The following is a 21149-nucleotide window of genomic DNA, read 5'->3' as shown; positions in this document are numbered from 1 at the left end:
ACCACTATAGCCCTTATAACCCTTATAACCACTATAACCCTTATTACCACTATAACCCTTATTACCACTATAACCCTTATTACCACTATAACCCTTATTACCACTATAACCCTTATTACCACTATAACCCTTATAACCACTATAACCCTTATTACCACTATAACCCTTATTACCACTATAACCCTTATTACCACTATAACCCCTATTACCACTATAACCCTTATTACCACTATAACCCTTATTACCACTATAACCCTTATTACCACTATAACCCCTATTACCACTATAACCCTTATTACCACTATAACCCTTATTACCACTATAACCCCTATTACCACTATAACCCTTATTACCACTATAACCCCTATTACCACTATAACCCTTATTACCACTATAACCCCTATTACCACTATAACCCTTATTACCACTATAACCCCTATTACCACTATAACCCTTATTACCACTATAACCCTTATTACCACTATAACCCTTATTACCACTATAACCCCTATTACCACTATAACCCTTATTACCACTATAACCCTTATTACCACTATAACCCCTATTACCACTATAACCCTTATTACCACTATAACCCCTATTACCACTATAACCCTTATTACCACTATAACCCCTATTACCACTATAACCCTGATTACCACTATAACCACTATAACCACTATAACCCCTATAACCACTATAACCACTATAACCACTATAACCCTTATTACCACTATAACCCCTATAACCACTATAACCCTTATTACCACTATAACCCTTATTACCACTATAACCCCTATTACCACTATAACCCTTATTACCACTATAACCCTTATTACCACTATAACCCCTATTACCACTATAACCCTTATTACCACTATAACCCTTATTACCACTATAACCCTGATTACCACTATAACCCTGATTACCACTATAACCACTATAACCCTGATTACCACTATAACCCTGATTACCACTATAACCACTATAACCCTTATTACCACTATAACCACTATAACCCTTATTACCACTATAACCCCTATTACCACTATAACCCTTATTACCACTATAACCCCTATTACCACTATAACCCTTATTACCACTATAACCCCTATTACCACTATAACCCTTATTACCACTATAACCCCTATTACCACTATAACCCTGATTACCACTATAACCCCTATAACCACTATAACCCTGATTACCACTATAACCACTATAACCCTTATAATCATTACTTTAACCATAACAAGTGGTTGCATATCAACATAATTTCAACAGAGTTTAGTTGATCATTTGTTGATATAGTCTGAGCATCTGTACCTTGATCATCCAATTCTATTCATCATGGAATTGTAAAGATTCCTGACTTTGGAAGAAATTATTTTAAGAGAATTCTTCCAACTGGGTTGGTTAGAGGGAGTGGTCGGTTTAGGACCTCTTGGACAATCCTTTGGGAACACCTGGACACGGCCACCTTGGTGAAATTCGCTCAACTTCTTTTCGAGTGCTCCCAAGGTTTCTGGGTTCAGTGTTTTCCCCTGGTCTTCATTCTTGTTCCTCCCCCAGTGTGCTTCCGCCATCCACTTGTTCTTCTTGTCCAAACAGCAGTAGGCTGTCCACAGGAGATCTGGGATGTTCACTCGGTCGTTCAGTGTGTTGCTCTTACTGGTCACTGCTCCAGTCACCACATAGGCTTTTATCTGGTCGTTAGCATCCTTACAGTTATTCACAAGAGTTCCTCTGACATTTCTCTCCATTTCCTTCCAGCTGCCATCGTTGAAGGTGATGTCCTGGGGAACGATGTTGGTCAGGGTAAAGGTGGACTTCTGAGTGTCAAGGTCATGAGCATGTGAATTTGGGAAGAGATGACCTCTGTTCACCCCTTTATTTTGTGTTGAGTTAATATAGTCGTAGTTCCCAGCCTGGTGTTTGTATTCAATATCTCTACCACTGTTCTGCATTTCAGGGCCGTTGTTTTCCCTGTTGAGCTGCAGGAAACAATCATACATCCATTCATTCACAACCCTTCTGTACAATAAACCCTCTTTTCTGGGGTGGGGTGGGGGGTGGGGGGGGTTCAAAATCAAGACAATCAATCAAGTCTCTACACCCTCCATAGTGGTAGTTTTATATTCTGTAACATAACTGTCCGTGATATACAGTTGAAGTCGGAAGTTTACATACACCTTAGCCAAATACATTTAAACTCAGTTTTTAACAATTCCTGACATTTAATCTGAGTAAAAATTCCCTGTCTTAGGTCAGTTAGGATCACCACTTTATTTAAAAAATGTGAAATGTCAGAATAATAGTAGAGAGAATGATTTATTTCAGCTTTGACATGCACGTTTACATACACTCAATTAGTATTTGGTAGCATTGCCTTTAAATTGTTTAACTTGGGTCAAACATTTCAGGTAGCCTTCCACAAGCTTCCCACAATAAGTTGGGTGCATTTCGGCCCATTCCTCCTGACAGAGCTGGTGTAACTTAGCCAGGTTTGTAGTCCTCCTTGCTCGCCCACGCTTTATCAGTTCTGCCAGTTTTTGTGATGGTCACTCAAATACCTTGACTTTGTTGTCCCCTTAAGCCATTTTGATCCATTTGTGACCAAGCTCTAACTTCCTGACAGATGTCTTGAGATGTTGCTTCAATATATCCACATAATTTTCCTTCCTCATTATGCCATCTATTTTATGAAGTACACCAGTCCCTCCTGCAGCAAAGCACCCCCATCAGACCAGAGGACATTTCTCCAAAAAGTACGATCTTTGTCCCCATGTGCAGTTGCAAACCGTGGTCTGGCTTTTTTATGGTGGTTTTGGAGCAGTGGCTTCTTCCTTGCTGAGCAGCCTTTCAGGTTATGTCGATATAGGACTCGTTTCACTGTGGATATAGATACTTTTGTACCTGTTTCCTCCAGCATCTTCACAAGGTTCTTTGCTGTTGTTCTGGGATTGTTCAGGCGTTTGGAAATTGCTCCCAAGGATGAACCAGACTTGGAGGTCTACAATTTTGTTTCTGAGGTCTTGGCTGATTTCTTTAGATTTTCCCATGATGTCATGTGAAGAGGCTGAAGTTAGGCCTTGAAATACATCCACAGGTACACCTCCAATTGACTCAAATGATGTCAATTAGCCTATCAGAAGCGTATAAAGCCGTGACATCATTTTCTGGAATTTTCCAAGATGTTTAAAGGCACAGCCAACTTAGTGTATGTAAACTTCTGACCCACTGGGTGATACAATGAATTATAAAAGTGAAATAATCTGTCTGTAAACAATTGTTGGAAAAATACTTGTGTCATACACAAAGTAGATGTCCTAAACAACAGTTTGTTAACAAGAAATGTGTGGAGTGGTTGAAAAATGAGTTTTAATGACTCCAACCTAAGTGTATGTAAACTTCTGTAAACTTCAACTGCAGTAAACAAATCATGTCATGTTATATGAAAAAACATTGGTCCTACCTGGGGTTCGATCATCCAGGGTTCAGGTTTTGGTCTGCGGTCTGTAGGAGGACCAGAGAAGGTGTAGGCTGAGAACACAGGGATCCTGTTGGTCGTGTCGTAGAGAGTTGCAAACATGTAGATTGTGTTGAACAACTGGCAGATCGGCTTGTAGCGGTTCTGGTTCTGGACCATCCCATCAACCAAAATACCTGGGAGATTTGGAGTTGTCCCCTCCAGGAAGAACTTCTGGCACTGTGGAACATCACTGAACTTAACCACTACATGAGAGAGAGCAGGAGGAAGGAGAGAGAGGAGGAGGAGAGTAGAGAGATGATTCAATACCCCCATCATCACCTGAAGACTGTACACCACAGAGACAAAGATGAAGTTACAGAGACCAGTTGGTAGGCTGGAGACTGTTGAGCTGAGTCAGGACAGACTGATTTAAATAGTTATTACAGAGACCAGTTGGTAGACTGGAGACTGTTGAGCTGAGTCAGGACAGACTGATTTAAATAGGTTTTCAGAGACTCCTCCTTCAGATGTCAAGACAGAAAGGGTTGATTTGCATAAACTCCTCTGTTCGTTTCAATGGAAACTGCTGTAACAAATAACACCTACTGTAGTTTCTAACACATATGGACCCAAAACTTAATCACACAAGATTATAGTTCTGGGTTAATGAGATGAGACTGCTCTAAATAGTGACTGCATCCACACTTTGGTTCTGGTAGAAAAACGTTTTAGGATAAAAACATGACTTTACTCAGCATAGAGTCTGTCAGAAGATACACATCACACTATTACAACAGTGGGACTGTTCTGGAATTACGGTTGCTGAGTTCACATTCATTAATATCCCACAAGGCTTAGCGACTCTGAATCAGCAACTCAAATAAGTAACCTTGCATTTCCCTTGACCAGCAAGTCAACATATTTAGTATGATGTCTCAAAGGCCTCACATAGTTGTGGCCAAAAGATTTGAGAATGACACAAATATTAATTTGCTACCTCAGTTTTTATGATGGCAATTTGTACTCCAGAATGTTATGAAGAGTGATCAGATGAATTGCAATTAATTGCAAAGTCCCTCTTTGCCATGCAAATGAACTGAATCCCCCCAAAAACATTTACACTGCATTTCAGCCCTGCCACAAAAGGACCAGCTGACATGTCAGTGATTCTCTCGTTAACACAGGTGTGAGTGTTGACGAGGACAAGGCTGGAGATCACTCTGTCATGCTGATTGAGTTAGAATAACAGACTGGAAGCTTCAAAAGGAAGGTGGTGCTTGAAATCATTGTTCTTCCTCTGTCAACCATGGTTACCTGCAAGGAAACACGTGCCGTCATCATTGCTTTGCACAAAAAGGGCTTCACAGGCAAGGATATCGCTGCCAGTAAGATTGCACCTAAATCAACCATTTATCGGATAATCAAGAACTTCAAGGAAAGCGGTTCAATTGTTGTGAAGAAGGCTTCAGGGTGCCCAAGAAAGTCCAGCAAGCACCAGGACCGTCTCTTAAAATTGATTAAGCTGCGGGATCAGGTCTTGAGGTCTTGAAAAAGAAGGGTCAACACTGCAAATATTGTCTCTTTGCATCAACTTCATGTAATTGTCAATAAAAGCCTTTGACACTTATGAAATGCTTGTAATTATACTTCAGTATTCCATAGTAACATCTGACAATAATATCTAAAGACACTGAAGCAGCAAACTTTGTGGAAATTAATATTTGTGTCATTCTCAAAACCTTTGGCCATGACTCTACATTACAAATCCAATCAAATTGTATTGGTCAGATACACATGTTAGCAGATGTTATTGCGCGTGTAGAGAAATGCTTGTGCTTCTAGTTCTGACAGTGCAGTAATATCTAACAGGTAATATATATTATATCAATTCCACAACAAATACCTAATACACACACATCTAGTAAAGGAATGGAATAAGAATGTAAATATGGATGAGCAGTGTCACAGTAGCTAAGATGCAATATATAGTATAGAATAGATAGTGTAGAATACAGTAAATATATATATATATATATGGAGGAGCAGTGTCACAGCAGCTAAGATGCAATATATAGTATAGAATAGATAGTGTAGAATACAGTATATATATATATGGAGGAGCAGTATCACAGCAGCAAAGATGCAATATATAGTATAGAATAGATAGTGTATTCTACACTATATATATATATATATATATATATATATATATATATATATATATATATATGGAGGAGCAGTGTCACAGCAGCTAAGATGCAATAGATAGTATACTATACTATCTATACTATACTATCTATACTATACTATCAGGTATGAAGGCAATAGACAGGACAAGGCAGGCAGGGGTCAGTAAACCAGAGGTGGGGCAACGGTACCTGACGGCAGGCAGGCTCAGGGAAGGCAGAGTGGTCAGGCAGGCGGGCTCAGAGTCAGGACAGGAAAGGGTCAAAACCAGGAGGGGGGAAAAAGACTGAGAAGTAGAAAAAAATATATCTGGTTGACCTGGCAACAGACAAACAGAGAACACAGGTATAAATACACAGGGGATAATGAGAAAGATGGGCGACACCTGGAGGGGGTGGAGACTATCACAAGGACAGGTAAAACAGATCAGGGTGTGACAGAATACAGTATATACATATTAGATTAATAATGCAAGATATGTAAACATTCTTAAAGTGGCATTAATAAAGTGACTAGTGATCCATTTATTAAAGTGGCCAATGATTTCAAGTCTTTATGTGGGCAGCTGCCTCTCTATGCTAGTGATGGCTGTTTAACAGTCTGATGGCCTTGAAAAACAGAAGCTGTTTTCCCAATCACTCAGTCCCAGCTTTGATGCACATGTACTGACCTCGCCTTCTGGATGATAGCGGAGTGAACAGGCAGTGGCTCGGGTGGTTGTTGTCCTTGATGATCTTTATGGCCTTCCTGTGACATTGGGTGCTGTAGGTGTCCAGGAGGGCAGGTAGTTTGCCCCCGGTGATGCGTTGTGCAGACCTCACCACCCTCTGGAGAGCCCTGCAGTTGTGGGCGGTGCAGTTGCAGTACCAAGAGGTGATACAGATATGTGTCCATCTGAATGAAATGGAGGAAGATGTGTCCATCTGAATGAAATGGAGGAAGATGTGTCCATCTGAATGAAATGGAGGAAGATGTGTCCATCTGAATGAAATGGAGGAAGATGTGTCCAACTGAATGAAATGGAGGAAGATGTGTCCAACTGAATGAAATGGAGGAAGATGTGGCCAACTGAATGAAATGGAGGAAGATGTGTCCAACTGAATGAAATGAAGGAAGATGTGTCCTACTGAATGAAATGGAGGAAGATGTGTCCTACTGAATGAAATGGAGGAAGATGTGTCCAACTGAATGAAATGGAGGAAGATGTGTCCATCTGAATGAAATGGAGGAAGATGTGTACTAATTAAATGTTGTTTATTTTTTTTAACCTTTATTTAAATAGGCAAGTCAGTACAGAACAAATTCTTATTTTCAATGACGGCCTAGTGGGTTAACTGCCTGTTCGGGGATTTGAACTTGCAACCTTTCGGTTACTAGTCCAACGCTCTAACCACTAGGCTACCCTGCCGCCCCTCCACTCTAACCACTAGGCTACCCTGCCGCCCCTCCACTCTAACCACTAGGCTACCCTGCCGCCCCTCCACTCTAACCACTAGGCTACCCTGCCGCCCCTCCACTCTAACCACTAGGCTACCCTGCCGCCCCTACCCTCCACTCTAACCACTAGGCTACCCTGCCGCCCTCCACTCTAACCACTAGGCTACCCTGCCGCCCCTCCACTCTAACCACTAGGCCCCTGCCCCCCTCCACTCTAACCACTAGGCTACCCTGCCGCCCCTCCACTCTAACCACTAGGCTACCCTGCCGCCCCTCCACTCTAACCACTAGGCTACCCTGCCGCCCCTCCACTCTAACCACTAGGCTACCCTGCCGCCCCTCCACTCTAACCACTAGGCTACCCTGCCGCCCCTCCACTCTAACCACTAGGCTACCCTGCCCCCCTCCACTCGGCTACCCTCCGCCCCTCCACTAACCACTAGGCTACCCTGCCGCCCCTCCACTCTAACCACTAGGCTACCCTGCCGCCCCTCCACTCTAACCACTAGGCTACCCTGCCGCCCCTCCACTCTAACCACTAGGCTACCCTGCCGCCCCTCCACTCTAACCACTAGGCTACCCTGCCGCCCCTCCCTCTAACCACTAGGCTACCCTGCCGCCCCTCCACTCTAACCACTAGGCTACCCTGCCGCCCCTCCACTCTAACCACTAGGCTACCCTGCCGCCCCTCCACTCTAACCACTAGGCTACCCTGCCGCCCGAGCGGTGTATTTGTGTTGGTTTATTCTGTGGTCTGACCAATGCTGAGTTTATTTCCAGTAACTGAAGTAGGTCACAGTGAGATCAGACACAAGGCTGTGTATGTAGAGGTAGAGGTAGAGTAGAGTAGAGTAGAGTAGAGTTAGAAAATGTGTTTCCTACCAACACTGTGGTCAGAGCAGCACTGGGCTGGTTAACACCTCAGACTCAGCAGCTGTTGATTCTTCAGTTGAGGCCTTTTCTCAGTAAGAGTAGAGGAGACTGGGGAACAGACTAACACTTTTAGACTTTAGTTTATTATGAAAATATTATTAATGTTAGATTAATCATATTTTTATGTAAATTACATATCTGAGCTACCATTACACAGTAAATATGTTCCTAGGACATAGGTATTTTATGTTTTTGATTAGTAAAAGTTGCACGTTTTCTTTATGAGTAGTGAGTGATCCTACGGTGACAACATATACATGCTGAATTATTTCAATGGGTCTTTCTCCATTCTGATTGGTTTATTCTGTTCAATTAAACCTAAAATAATTTCCTGCAATAATTTCAGATCATTTCCACACTGCCACGACACAGGCAAAATTACTAGGCCTTATTTTAACCAAATGTTGCAATTGCGATTTAAATCAAAACACTTGGGTGAACTTTTGGAATCATGGAAATAGAATGTATATTATAATAATAATATAATATTTAAAATGACTGCTTCGCTTCAGTAAAACATTTAACTTATTCACCTACATACAAATGTTAAACAGCAGGTCACACAGTTCTACTTCCTGTAAAGGTGTGGAAGTTTATTTGCTAATTGTTCACATCAAATGTTGCCTTAAATGTTGGGCTTGTATGAAATACTATTGTTGGGGGTTACCCTGGGGGTCGGGGGAGGGGCTACACCAATGCCATGATTACTGTATATATATTCATTCTTTCCTTTACATGGATCAGTCGTCCTGGTCCCTTTGCAGAAAAACAGCCCCAAAGCATGATGTTTCCACCTCCATGCTTCACAGTACGTCTGGCACTGCAGGATTTGAGTCCCTGGCGGCGTAGTGTGTTACTGATGGTAGGCTTTGTTACTTTGGTCCCAGCTCTCTGCAGGTCATTCACTAGGTCCCCCCGTGTGGTTCTGGGATTTTTGCTCACCGTTCTTGTGATCATTTTGACCCCACTGGGTGAGATCTTGCGTGGAGCCCCAGATTGAGGGAGATTATCAGCGTATGTCTTCCATTTCTTAATAATTGCTCCCACAGTTGATTTCCTCAAACCAAGCTGCTTACCTATTGCAGATTCAGTCTTCCCAGCCTGGTGCAGGTCTACAATTCTATTTCTGGTGTCCATTGACAGCTCTTTGGTCTTGACCATAGTGGAGTTTGGAGTGTGCCTGTTTGAGGTTGTGGACAGGTGTCTTTTATACTGATAACAAGTTCAAACAGGTGCCATTAATACAGGTAACGAGTTTAGGACAGAGAAGCCTCTTAAAGAAGAAGTTACAGGTCTGTGAGAGCCAGAAATCTTGCTTTTTTGTAGGTGACCAAATACTTATTTTCCACCATAATTTGCAAATACATTCATTAAAAATTTTACAATGTGATTTTCTGGATTTTTTTTCTACTTTTGTCTGTCATAGTTGAAGTGTACCTATGATGAAAATTACAGGCCTCTCATCTTTTTAAGTGGGAGATCTTGCACAATTGGTGGCTGACTAAATTATTTTTTGCCCCACTGTATATGTGATAACCTTTGTATGCTTGCAATGAGCAACAATGTAAAAGTACTGGGTAATGAAGATGTACTGCTTTAGTTCTCAGGCTGAGAACTGCCTGCACCTGCTGATAGTCACTCAGCCTCAAGGCCAAAATGTTCCGAAAGCAGCAAAGCGCCTGAGACCACACAGGTGTGGTTGATGGCTTATAGCAGAGTGAGAAACCACAGTCTAGACATGCTTTTCTTATCTTAGACACCTTGTATCTAATCCAATGCAACAATGTTAAGGTATGATTGACGTATGCATTTGACATAGGTTGTCCACACCACCTAGTATAAAGAGCGTTGTCTCCTGTTTCACCACACAGATCTTTACTGTAGACTACTGAGGTATTCTTGATGTGAATCTCTGTCTGCAATTACATTTTATTACTAAGGAGTTTTACACCTGTGTCATCTATCTGGAAGACTGATTGTTGAAGGAAACTCACATCACCCCAGACAAAGGACACTATGAATCACTTTCTTATTTCATGAAACTACAGAAATACTTTATTTCAGAGAAATATTATATTTGTTCAACATGCGTGTGGGGAGGAGTTCCCATTTCTGTCCAATGAGGTCATTTCTGGACAATATTTCAGCAAGTAAAATGATGGTTCTACTTTAGAATGTGGAACACACAGCCAATAGGGAGGTTTGATTGTTACACCTGATAAATAGTTACACCTGTTCCACATACAGAGGAGTTTATCCAACCCTCCTTGTCCAGTCTGGACCACTAATTATACCAGACAGGACTCATCTTCATAGAGAGGAGTTTATCCAACCCTCCTTGTCCAGTCTTGACCACTAATTATACCAGACAGGACTCATCTTCATAGAGAGGAGTTTATCCAACCCTCCTTGTCCAGTCTTGATCACTAATTATACCAGACAGGACTCATCTTCATAGAGAGGAGTTTATCCAACCCTCCTTGTCCAGTCTTGACCACTAATTATACCAGACAGGACTCATCTTCATAGAGTTTATCCAACCCTCCTTGTCCAGTCTGGACCACTAATTATACCAGACAGGACTCATCTTCATAGAGAGGAGTTTATCCAACCCTCCTTGTCCAGTCTTGACCACTAATTATACCAGACAGGACTCATCTTCATAGAGAGGAGTTTATCCAACCCTCCTTGTCCAGTCTTGACCTCTAATTATACCAGACAGGACTCATCTTCATAGAAAGGAGTTTATCCAACCCTCCTTGTCCAGTCTTGATCACTAATTATACCAGACAGGACTCATCTTCATAGAGAGGAGTTTATCCAACCCTCCTTGTCCAGTCTGGACCACTAATTATACCAGACAGGACTCATCTTCATAGAGAGGAGTTTATCCAACCCTCCTTGTCCAGTCTTGACCTCTAATTATACCAGACAGGACTCATCTTCATAGAGAGGAGTTTATTCAACCCTCCTTGTCCAGTCTTGATCACTAATTATACCAGACAGGACTCATCTTCATAGAGAGGAGTTTATCCAACCCTCCTTGTCCAGTCTTGACCACTAATTATACCAGACAGGACTCATCTTCATAGAGAGGAGTTTATCCAACCCTCCTTGTCCAGTCTTGACCACTAATTATACCAGACAGGACTCATCTTCATAGAGGAGTTTATCCAACCCTCCTTGTCCAGTCTGGACCACTAATTATACCAGACAGGACTCATCTTCATAGAGAGGAGTTTATCCAACCCTCCTTGTCCAGTCTTGACCACTAATTATACCAGACAGGACTCATCTTCATAGAGAGGAGTTTATCCAACCCTCCTTGTCCAGTCTGGACCACTAATTATACCAGACAGGACTCATCTTCATAGAGAGGAGTTTATCCAACCCTCCTTGTCCAGTCTTGACCTCTAATTATACCAGACAGTTCCTTCTGAGAGGAGTTTACCCCTCCTTGTCCAGTCTTGACCTTTTACCAGACATGTCATCACAGAAAAGTTAATCAGTTAGATAATATTTACCCAGTGGCATCCTGAGACATTGATACATCATGAGAGAATAAAATATTAAATGACCATTTCTAAGCTGCTCATGTATTATGTAAAAACTCACCCCATCACATCCTGAGGCAGAACTTGGAGACAGGAAGGACATCACCCTCTTCTGGTCTTCACCCCACTGGGGCAAGTTCAGAAGACTGGGGTGGATACAAGAGGGCCTGGGGTAGATCATCAGGGACAGGGGCCGAACATGAGGCAGGAGGTACCGGTTTGTCCAAGGGTTCATACCTAATACATACAGAGAAAACATAAGTGACAGCTACAGTACTAAGCATTCTCAGAACCATGAGAGCAGACCTACAGCATGAAAGGTAAGTGACAGGTACAGTACTAAGCATTCTCAGCACCATGAGAGCAGACCTACAGCATGAAAGGTAAGTGACAGGTACAGTACTAAGCATTCTCAGCACCATGAGAGCAGACCTACAGCATGAAAGGTAAGTGACAGGTACAGTACTAAGCATTCTCAGCACCATGAGAGCAGACCTACAGCATGACAGGTAAGTGACAGCTACAGACCTACAGCATGACAGGTAAGTGACAGCTACAGACCTACAGCATGACAGGTAAGTGACAGCTACAGACCTACAGCATGACAGGTAAGTGACAGGTACAGTACTAAGCATTCTCAGAACCATGAGAGCAGACCTACAGCATGAAAGGTAAGTGACAGGTACAGTACTAAGCATTCTCAGCACCATGAGAGCAGACCTGGCATGAAAGGTAAGTGACAGGTACAGTACTAAGCATTCTCAGCACCATGAGAGCAGACCTACAGCATGAAAGGTAGTGACAGGTACAGTACTAAGCATTCTCAGCACCATGAGAGCAGACCTACAGCATGACAGGTAAGTGACAGCTACAGACCTACAGCATGACAGGTAAGTGACAGCTACAGACCTACAGCATGACAGGTAAGTGACAGCTACAGACCTACAGCATGACAGGTAAGTGACAGCTACAGACCTACAGCATGACAGGTAAGTGACAGCTACAGACCTACAGCATGACAGGTAAGTGACAGCTACAGACCTACAGCATGACAGGTAAGTGACAGCTACAGACCTACAGCATGACAGGTAAGTGACAGCTACAGACCTACAGCATGACAGGTAAGTGACAGCTACAGACCTACTGCATGACAGGTAAAACAGCTACAGACCTACAGCATGACAGGTAAGTGACAGGTACAGTACTAAGCATTCTCAGCACCATGAGAGCAGACCTACAGCATGAAAGGTAAGTGACAGGTACAGTACTAAGCATTCTCAGCACCATGAGAGCAGACCTACAGCATGAAAGGTAAGTGACAGGTACAGTACTAAGCATTCTCAGCACCATGAGAGCAGACCTACAGCATGAAAGGTAAGTGACAGGTACAGTACTAAGCATTCTCAGCACCATGAGAGCAGACCTACAGCATGAAAGGTAAGTGACAGGTACAGTACTAAGCATTCTCAGCACCATGAGAGCAGACCTACAGCATGAAAGGTAAGTGACAGGTACAGTACTAAGCATTCTCAGCACCATGAGAGCAGACCTACAGCATGAAAGGTAAGTGACAGGTACAGTACTAAGCATTCTCAGCACCATGAGAGCAGACCTACAGCATGAAAGGTAAGTGACAGGTACAGTACTAAGCATTCTCAGCACCATGAGAGCAGACCTACAGCATGAAAGGTAAGTGACAGCTACAGACCTACAGCATGAAAGGTAAGTGACAGCTACAGACCTACAGCATGACAGGTAAGTGACAGCTACAGACCTACAGCATGACAGGTAAGTGACAGCTACAGACCTACAGCATGACAGGTAAGTGACAGCTACAGACCTACAGCATGACAGGTAAGTGACAGCTACAGACCTACAGCATGACAGGTAAGTGACAGCTACAGACCTACAGCATGACAGGTAAGTGACAGCTACAGACCTACAGCATGACAGGTAAGTGACAGCTACAGACCTACAGCATGACAGGTAAGTGACAGCTACAGACCTACAGCATGACAGGTAAGTGACAGCTACAGACCTACTGCATGACAGGTAAGTGACAGCTACAGACCTACAGCATGACAGGTAAGTGACAGGTACAGTACTAAGCATTCTCAGCACCATGAGAGCAGACCTACAGCATGAAAGGTAAGTGACAGGTACAGTACTAAGCATTCTCAGCACCATGAGAGCAGACCTACAGCATGAAAGGTAAGTGACAGGTACAGTACTAAGCATTCTCAGCACCATGAGAGCAGACCTACAGCATGAAAGGTAAGTGACAGGTACAGTACTAAGCATTCTCAGCACCATGAGAGCAGACCTACAGCATGAAAGGTAAGTGACAGGTACAGTACTAAGCATTCTCAGCACCATGAGAGCAGACCTACAGCATGAAAGGTAAGTGACAGGTACAGTACTAAGCATTCTCAGCACCATGAGAGCAGACCTACAGCATGAAAGGTAAGTGACAGGTACAGTACTAAGCATTCTCAGCACCATGAGAGCAGACCTACAGCATGAAAGGTAAGTGACAGCTACAGACCTACAGCATGAAAGGTAAGTGACAGCTACAGACCTACAGCATGACAGGTAAGTGACAGCTACAGACCTACAGCATGACAGGTAAGTGACAGCTACAGACCTACAGCATGACAGGTAAGTGACAGCTACAGACCTACAGCATGACAGGTAAGTGACAGCTACAGACCTACAGCATGACAGGTAAGTGACAGCTACAGACCTACAGCATGACAGGTAAGTGACAGCTACAGACCTACAGCATGACAGGTAAGTGACAGCTACAGACCTACAGCATGACAGGTAAGTGACAGCTACAGACCTACTGCATGACAGGTAAGTGACAGCTACAGACCTACAGCATGACAGGTAAGTGACAGCTACAGACCTACAGCATGACAGGTAAGTGACAGCTACAGACCTACAGCATGACAGGTAAGTGACAGCTACAGACCTACAGCATGACAGGTAAGTGACAGCTACAGACCTACAGCATGACAGGTAAGTGACAGCTACAGACCTACAGCATGACAGGTAAGTGACAGCTACAGACCTACTGCATGACAGGTAAGTGACAGCTACAGACCTACAGCATGACAGGTAAGTGACAGCTACAGACCTACAGCATGACAGGTAAGTGACAGCTACAGACCTACAGCATGACAGGTAAGTGACAGCTACAGACCTACAGCATGACAGGTAAGTGACAGCTACAGTACTAAGCATTCTCAGCACCATGAGAGCAGATCTACAGCATGACAGGTAAGTGACAGCTACAGTACTAAGCATTCTCAGCACCATGAGAGCAGACCTACAGCACGACAGGTAATTGACAGCTACAGTACTAAGCATTCTCAGCACCATGAGAGCAGACCTACAGCATGAAAGGTAAGTGACAGCTACAGTACTAAGCATTCTCAGCACCATGAGAGCAGATCTACAGCATGACAGGTAAGTGACAGCTACAGTACTAAGCATTCTCAGCACCATGAGAGCAGATCTACAGCATGAAAGGTAAGTGACAGCTACAGTACTAAGCATTCTCAGCACCATGAGAGCAGATCTACAGCATGACAGGTAAGTGACAGCTACAGTACTAAGCATTCTCAGCACCATGAGAGCAGATCTACAGCATGAAAGGTAATTGACAGCTACAGTACTAAGCATTCTCAGCACCATGAGAGCAGATCTACAGCATGAAAGGTAAGTGACAGCTACAGTACTAAGCATTCTCAGCACCATGAGAGCAGATCTACAGCACGAAAGGTAAGTGACAGCTACAGTACTAAGCATTCTCAGCACCATGACAGCAGATCTACAGCACGAAAGGTAAGTGACAGCTACAGTACTAAGCATTCTCAGCACCATGAGAGCAGACCTACAGCATGACAGGTAAGTGACAGCTACAGACCTACAGCATGAAAGGTAAGTGACAGCTACAGTACTAAGCATTCTCAGCACCATGAGAGCAGATCTACAGCATGACAGGTAAGTGACAGCTACAGATCTACAGCATGACAGGTAAGTGACAGCTACAGACCTACAACATGACAGGTAAGAGACAGCTACAGACCTACAACATGACAGGTAAGTGACAGCTACAGACCTACAGCACTAAAGGTAAGTGACAGCTACTAGATTTAGTTGTGTAACTAAAGGACAAAGAATGCATCGGCCTTTATGACAGATACAGGAAGGGAGTGTCATAATGGAAGGGGTTTCATCTGTAAAAAGTCCACACTGCAGTTATGGAAAGTTGTGTATCATTCAATACATGGACAAATAGTATGATTAACACAATGCACATCTTCCATTAGTGTAAAGTCTTCATGATTAACACAATGCACATCTTCCATTAGTGTAATGTCTTCATGATTAACACAATGCACATCTTCCATTAGTGTAATGTCTTCATGATTAACACAATGCACATCTTCCATTAGTGTAATGTCTTCATGATTAACACAATGCACATCTTCCATTAGTGTAAAGTCTTCATTATTAACACAATGCACATCTTCCATTAGTGTAAAGTCTTCATGATTAACACAATGCACATCTTCCATTAGTGTAAAGTCTTCATGATTAACACAATGCACATCTTCCATTAGTGTAAAGTCTTCATGATTAACACAATGCACATCTTCCATTAGTGTAAAGTCTTCATGATTAACACAATGCACATCTTCCATTAGTGTAAAGTCTTCATGATTAACACAATGCACATCTTCCATTAGTGTAAAGTCTTCATGATTAACACAATGCACATCTTCCATTAGTGTAAAGTCTTCATGATTAACACAATGCACATATTCCATTAGTGTAAAGTCTTCATGATTAACACAATGCACATCTTCCATTAGTGTAAAGTCTTCATGATTAACACAATGCACATCTTCCATTAGTGTAAAGTCTTCATGATTAACACAATGCACATCTTCCATTAGTGTAAAGTCTTCATGATTAACACAATGCACATCTTCCATTAGTGTAAAGTCTTCATGATTAACACAATGCACATCTTCCATTAGTGTAAAGTCTTCATGATTAACACAATGCACATCTTCCATTAGTGTAAAGTCTTCATGATTAACACAATGCACATATTCCATTAGTGTAAAGTCTTCATGATTAACACAATGCATATCTTCCATTAGTGTAAAGTCTTCATGATTAACACAATGCACATCTTCCATTAGTGTAAAGTCTTCATGATTAACACAATGCATTCTTCCATTAGTGTAAAGTCTTCATGATTAACACAATGCACATATTCCATTAGTGTAAAGTCTTCATGATTAACACAATGCACATCTTCCATTAGTGTAAAGTCTTCATGATTAACACAATGCACATCTTCCATTAGTGTAAAGTCTTCATGATTAACACAATGCACATATTCCATTAGTGTAAAGTCTTCATGATTAACACAATGCACATCTTCCATTAGTGTAAAGTCTTCATGATTAACACAATGCACATCTTCCATTAGTGTAAAGTCTTCATGATTAACACAATGCACATCTTCCATTAGTGTAAAGTCTTCATGATTAACACAATGCACATCTTCCATTAGTGTAAAGTCTTCATGATTAACACAATGCACATCTTCCATTAGTGTAAAGTCTTCATGATTAACACAATGCACATCTTCCATTAGTGTAAAGTCTTCATGATTAACACAATGCACATCTTCCATTAGTGTAAAGTCTTCATGATTAACACAATGCACATCTTCCATTAGTGTAATGTCTTCATGATTAACACAATGCACATCTTCCATTAGTGTAAAGTCTTCATGATTAACACAATGCACATCTTCCATTAGTGTAAAGTCTTCATGATTAACACAATGCATATCTTCCATTAGTGTAAAGTCTTCATTATTAACACAATGCACATCTTCCATTAGTGTAAAGTCTTCATGATTAACACAATGCACATCTTCCATTAGTGTAAAGTCTTCATGATTAACACAATGCACATCTTCCATTAGTGTAAAGTCTTCATGATTAACACAATGCACATCTTCCATTAGTGTAAAGTCTTCATGATTAACACAATGCACATCTTCCATTAGTGTAAAGTCTTCATGATTAACACAATGCACATCTTCCATTAGTGTAAAGTCTTCATGATTAACACAATGCACATATTCCATTAGTGTAAAGTCTTCATGATTAACACAATGCACATCTTCCATTAGTGTAAAGTCTTCATGATTAACACAATGCACATCTTCCATTAGTGTAAAGTCTTCATGATTAACACAATGCACATCTTCCATTAGTGTAAAGTCTTCATGATTAACACAATGCACATCTTCCATTAGTGTAAAGTCTTCATGATTAACACAATGCACATCTTCCATTAGTGTAAAGTCTTCATGATTAACACAATGCACATCTTCCATTAGTGTAAAGTCTTCATGATTAACACAATGCACATATTCCATTAGTGTAAAGTCTTCATGATTAACACAATGCATATCTTCCATTAGTGTAAAGTCTTCATGATTAACACAATGCACATCTTCCATTAGTGTAAAGTCTTCATGATTAACACAATGCACATCTTCCATTAGTGTAAAGTCTTCATGATTAACACAATGCACATATTCCATTAGTGTAAAGTCTTCATGATTAACACAATGCACATCTTCCATTAGTGTAAAGTCTTCATGATTAACACAATGCACATCTTCCATTAGTGTAAAGTCTTCATGATTAACACAATGCACATATTCCATTAGTGTAAAGTCTTCATGATTAACACAATGCACATCTTCCATTAGTGTAAAGTCTTCATGATTAACACAATGCACATCTTCCATTAGTGTAAAGTCTTCATGATTAACACAATGCACATCTTCCATTAGTGTAAAGTCTTCATGATTAACACAATGCACATCTTCCATTAGTGTAAAGTCTTCATGATTAACACAATGCACATCTTCCATTAGTGTAAAGTCTTCATGATTAACACAATGCACATCTTCCATTAGTGTAAAGTCTTCATGATTAACACAATGCACATCTTCCATTAGTGTAAAGTCTTCATGATTAACACAATGCACATCTTCCATTAGTGTAAAGTCTTCATGATTAACACAATGCACATCTTCCATTAGTGTAAAGTCTTCATGATTAACACAATGCACATCTTCCATTAGTGTAAAGTCTTCATGATTAACACAATGCACATCTTCCATTAGTGTAAAGTCTTCATGATTAACACAATGCACATCTTCCATTAGTGTAAAGTCTTCATGATTAACACAATGCACATCTTCCATTAGTGTAAAGTCTTCATGATTAACACAATGCACATCTTCCATTAGTGTAAAGTCTTCATGATTAACACAATGCACATCTTCCATTAGTGTAAAGTCTTCATGATTAACACAATGCACATCTTCCATTAGTGTAAAGTCTTCATGATTAACACAATGCACATATTCCATTAGTGTAAAGTCTTCATGATTAACACAATGCACATCTTCCATTAGTGTAAAGTCTTCATGATTAACACAATGCACATCTTCCATTAGTGTAAAGTCTTCATGATTAACACAATGCACATCTTCCATTAGTGTAAAGTCTTCATGATTAACACAATGCACATCTTCCATTAGTGTAAAGTCTTCATGCTTGCAGAATGTCAAGAGAACAGAATAGCCGACCTAACATTGCAGAACCATATTCATGTGTAGATTGAAATGCAAGTCAAATATCGCGATTATCACACCATTAAACTAGATCACATAATACATGTATTAGCTAATCCATGACTGATACATGTTGAATAAAACTGTGTTAAACACTGGAACCGAAAATAAACTACTGTCCAGTAGCATGTTAAAGTTACTGAACTGTAGCCTGCATCACCTTCACACGATTTCACAACTTCACAGACGTCTTACAACATACAACAAAGCACGAATATAAGAGATAGTTACTTTAAAATAGATACGATTGTAAAAATAGTATTGAAAATGCAGACAAGTGGCCGCTGATTGTACCGGTAGTTACCGATACCAAACCAATACTACGGGCATCATAGGTAGAAGACTGCAGAGATAGAACTGTATAATGTTTTCAATCCGCTTTTCCATTCTTCTTATAACTTCACAGATGTAGCAATAAGATTACAATCCATTTCATTCAACTTTATAAAAGATACTTCCTCTGTAACTCTCCGTTTGATGTAAACAACGATCCGATGAACGGAAAGTGTCTTCTTCTTCTGTGGGTTTTATGGCGGACTACACACAAAAAGGTGCTTTGCTGCCACCAACTGGACGGTTTGATACAAAAAAAGTCAATAAAATATATACAGTGGGGCAAAAAAAAGTATTTAGTCAGTCACTAATTGTGCAAGTTCTCCCACTTAAAACGATGAGAGAGGCCTGTAATTTTCATCATAGGTACACTTCAACTATGACAGACAAAATGAGGGGGAAACACTCCAGAAAATCACATTGTAGGATTTTTAATGAATTTATTTGCAAATTAAATAACTACTTTTTTGCCCCACTGTAACTCCAAACATAATAGTGATACTAAATGTGATACTAAAGTGATACTAAATTAATCCATCCACCCTCATAAAATAGTACATTATCAAAACAAACAAAACACCCACTTCTTCCTTCTTTTAGTTCTCTACATGTCCCTTCTCGGGTTCTAGGACCTGAGAGGATGGTACGGCTCTAGGACCTGAGAGGATGGTACGGCTCTAGGACCTGAGAGGATGGTACAGCTCTAGGACCTGAGAGGATGGTACGGCTCTCGGACCTGAGAGGATGGTACAGCTCTAGGACCTGAGAGGATGGTACGGCTCTAGGACCTGAGAGGGTGGTACGGCTCTAGGACCTGAGAGGATGGTACGGCTCTAGGACCTGAGAGGGTGGTACGGCTCTAGGACCTTAGAGGATGGTACGGCTCTAGGACCTGAGAGGGTGGTACGGCTCTAGGACCTGAGAGGATGGTACGGCTCTAGGACCTGAGAGGGTGGTACGGCTCTAGGACCTGAGAGGGTGGTATGGCTCTAGGACCTGAGAGGATGGTACGGCTCTAGGACCTGAGAGGATGGTACGGCTCTAGGACCTGAGAGGATGGTAGGACCTTAGAGGATGGTACGGCTCTAGGACCTGAGAGGGTGGTACGGCTCTAGGACCTTAGAGGATGGTACGGCTCTAGGACCTGAGAGGATGGTACGGCTCTAGGACCTGAGAGGTGGTACAGCTCTAGGACCTGAGAGATGGTACAGCTCTAGGACCTGAGAGGATGGTACGGCTCTAGGACCTGAGAGGTGGTACAGCTCTAGGACCTGAGAGATGGTACGGCTCTAGGACCTGAGAGGATGGTGCGGCTCTAGGACCTGAGAGGATGGTACGGCTCTAGGACCTGAGAGGATGGTACGGCTCTAGGACCTGAGAGGATGGTACGGCTCTAGGACCTGAGAGGATGGTACGGCTCTAGGACCTGAGAGGGTGGTACGGCTCTAGGACCTGAGAGGTGGTACAGCTCTAGGACCTGAGAGGG

At 41.8% G+C, this 21149-nt stretch overlaps 2 protein-coding genes across 5 annotated transcripts; both read right to left on the bottom strand.

Annotated features, from left to right (window-relative positions):
- Nucleotides 1–1192: 1192 nt before the first annotated feature.
- On the bottom strand, nucleotides 1193–19825 carry LOC124008494 (endonuclease domain-containing 1 protein-like). 4 transcript variants are annotated; one of them, XM_046319807.1, is made up of 4 exons: nucleotides 19562–19825; nucleotides 11645–11820; nucleotides 3476–3735; nucleotides 1193–1994 (listed from the first exon to the last, which is right to left on the bottom strand). In XM_046319807.1, the coding sequence occupies exons 3-4, from the start codon at nucleotides 3647–3649 to the stop codon at nucleotides 1332–1334; spliced, it is 837 nt and encodes a 278-aa protein (XP_046175763.1). In that variant the 5' UTR covers nucleotides 3650–3735; nucleotides 11645–11820; nucleotides 19562–19825; the 3' UTR covers nucleotides 1193–1331. The 4 variants fall into 4 exon arrangements, with proteins under 4 accessions (XP_046175763.1, XP_046175762.1, XP_046175761.1 ...); XM_046319806.1 differs by having other exon boundaries at nucleotides 19625–19825; XM_046319805.1 differs by lacking the exons at nucleotides 11645–11820; nucleotides 19562–19825 and adding exons at nucleotides 5851–5977; nucleotides 6330–6386.
- LOC124008843 lies at nucleotides 12724–16738 on the bottom strand. The gene is made up of 2 exons (XM_046320425.1): nucleotides 15515–16738; nucleotides 12724–15481 (listed from the first exon to the last, which is right to left on the bottom strand). The coding sequence occupies exons 1-2, from the start codon at nucleotides 15565–15567 to the stop codon at nucleotides 12724–12726; spliced, it is 2811 nt and encodes a 936-aa protein (XP_046176381.1). The 5' UTR covers nucleotides 15568–16738.
- Nucleotides 19826–21149: the final 1324 nt, after the last annotated feature.

Source organism: Oncorhynchus gorbuscha, linkage group LG21 (genome assembly GCF_021184085.1).
Source record: "Oncorhynchus gorbuscha isolate QuinsamMale2020 ecotype Even-year linkage group LG21, OgorEven_v1.0, whole genome shotgun sequence".
NCBI classification, from domain to species: Eukaryota; Metazoa; Chordata; class Actinopteri; order Salmoniformes; family Salmonidae; genus Oncorhynchus; species Oncorhynchus gorbuscha.
The sequence above is the reverse complement of the archived record's forward strand: the minus strand, read 5'-3'. Positions and strand labels throughout refer to the sequence as shown.

Bases quoted from the DNA above. Each gene is read 5' to 3' on its own strand.
- LOC124008494 (XM_046319804.1), bottom strand. From the start codon at position 3,808: ATGATGGGGGTATTGAATCATCTCTCTACTCTCCTCCTCCTCTCTCTC. The intron at 1,995-3,475 runs GTAGGACCAATG...TGTTTCCTGCAG, and splicing joins CCTGGATGATCGAACCCCAG to CTCAACAGGGAAAACAACGG.
- LOC124008843 (XM_046320425.1), bottom strand. From the start codon at position 15,567: ATGGTGCTGAGAATGCTTAGTACTGTAGCTGTCACTTACCTTTCATGC. The intron at 15,482-15,514 runs GTCTGTAGCTGT...GTCATGCTGTAG, and splicing joins ACTTACCTTTCATGCTGTAG to GTCTGCTCTCATGGTGCTGA.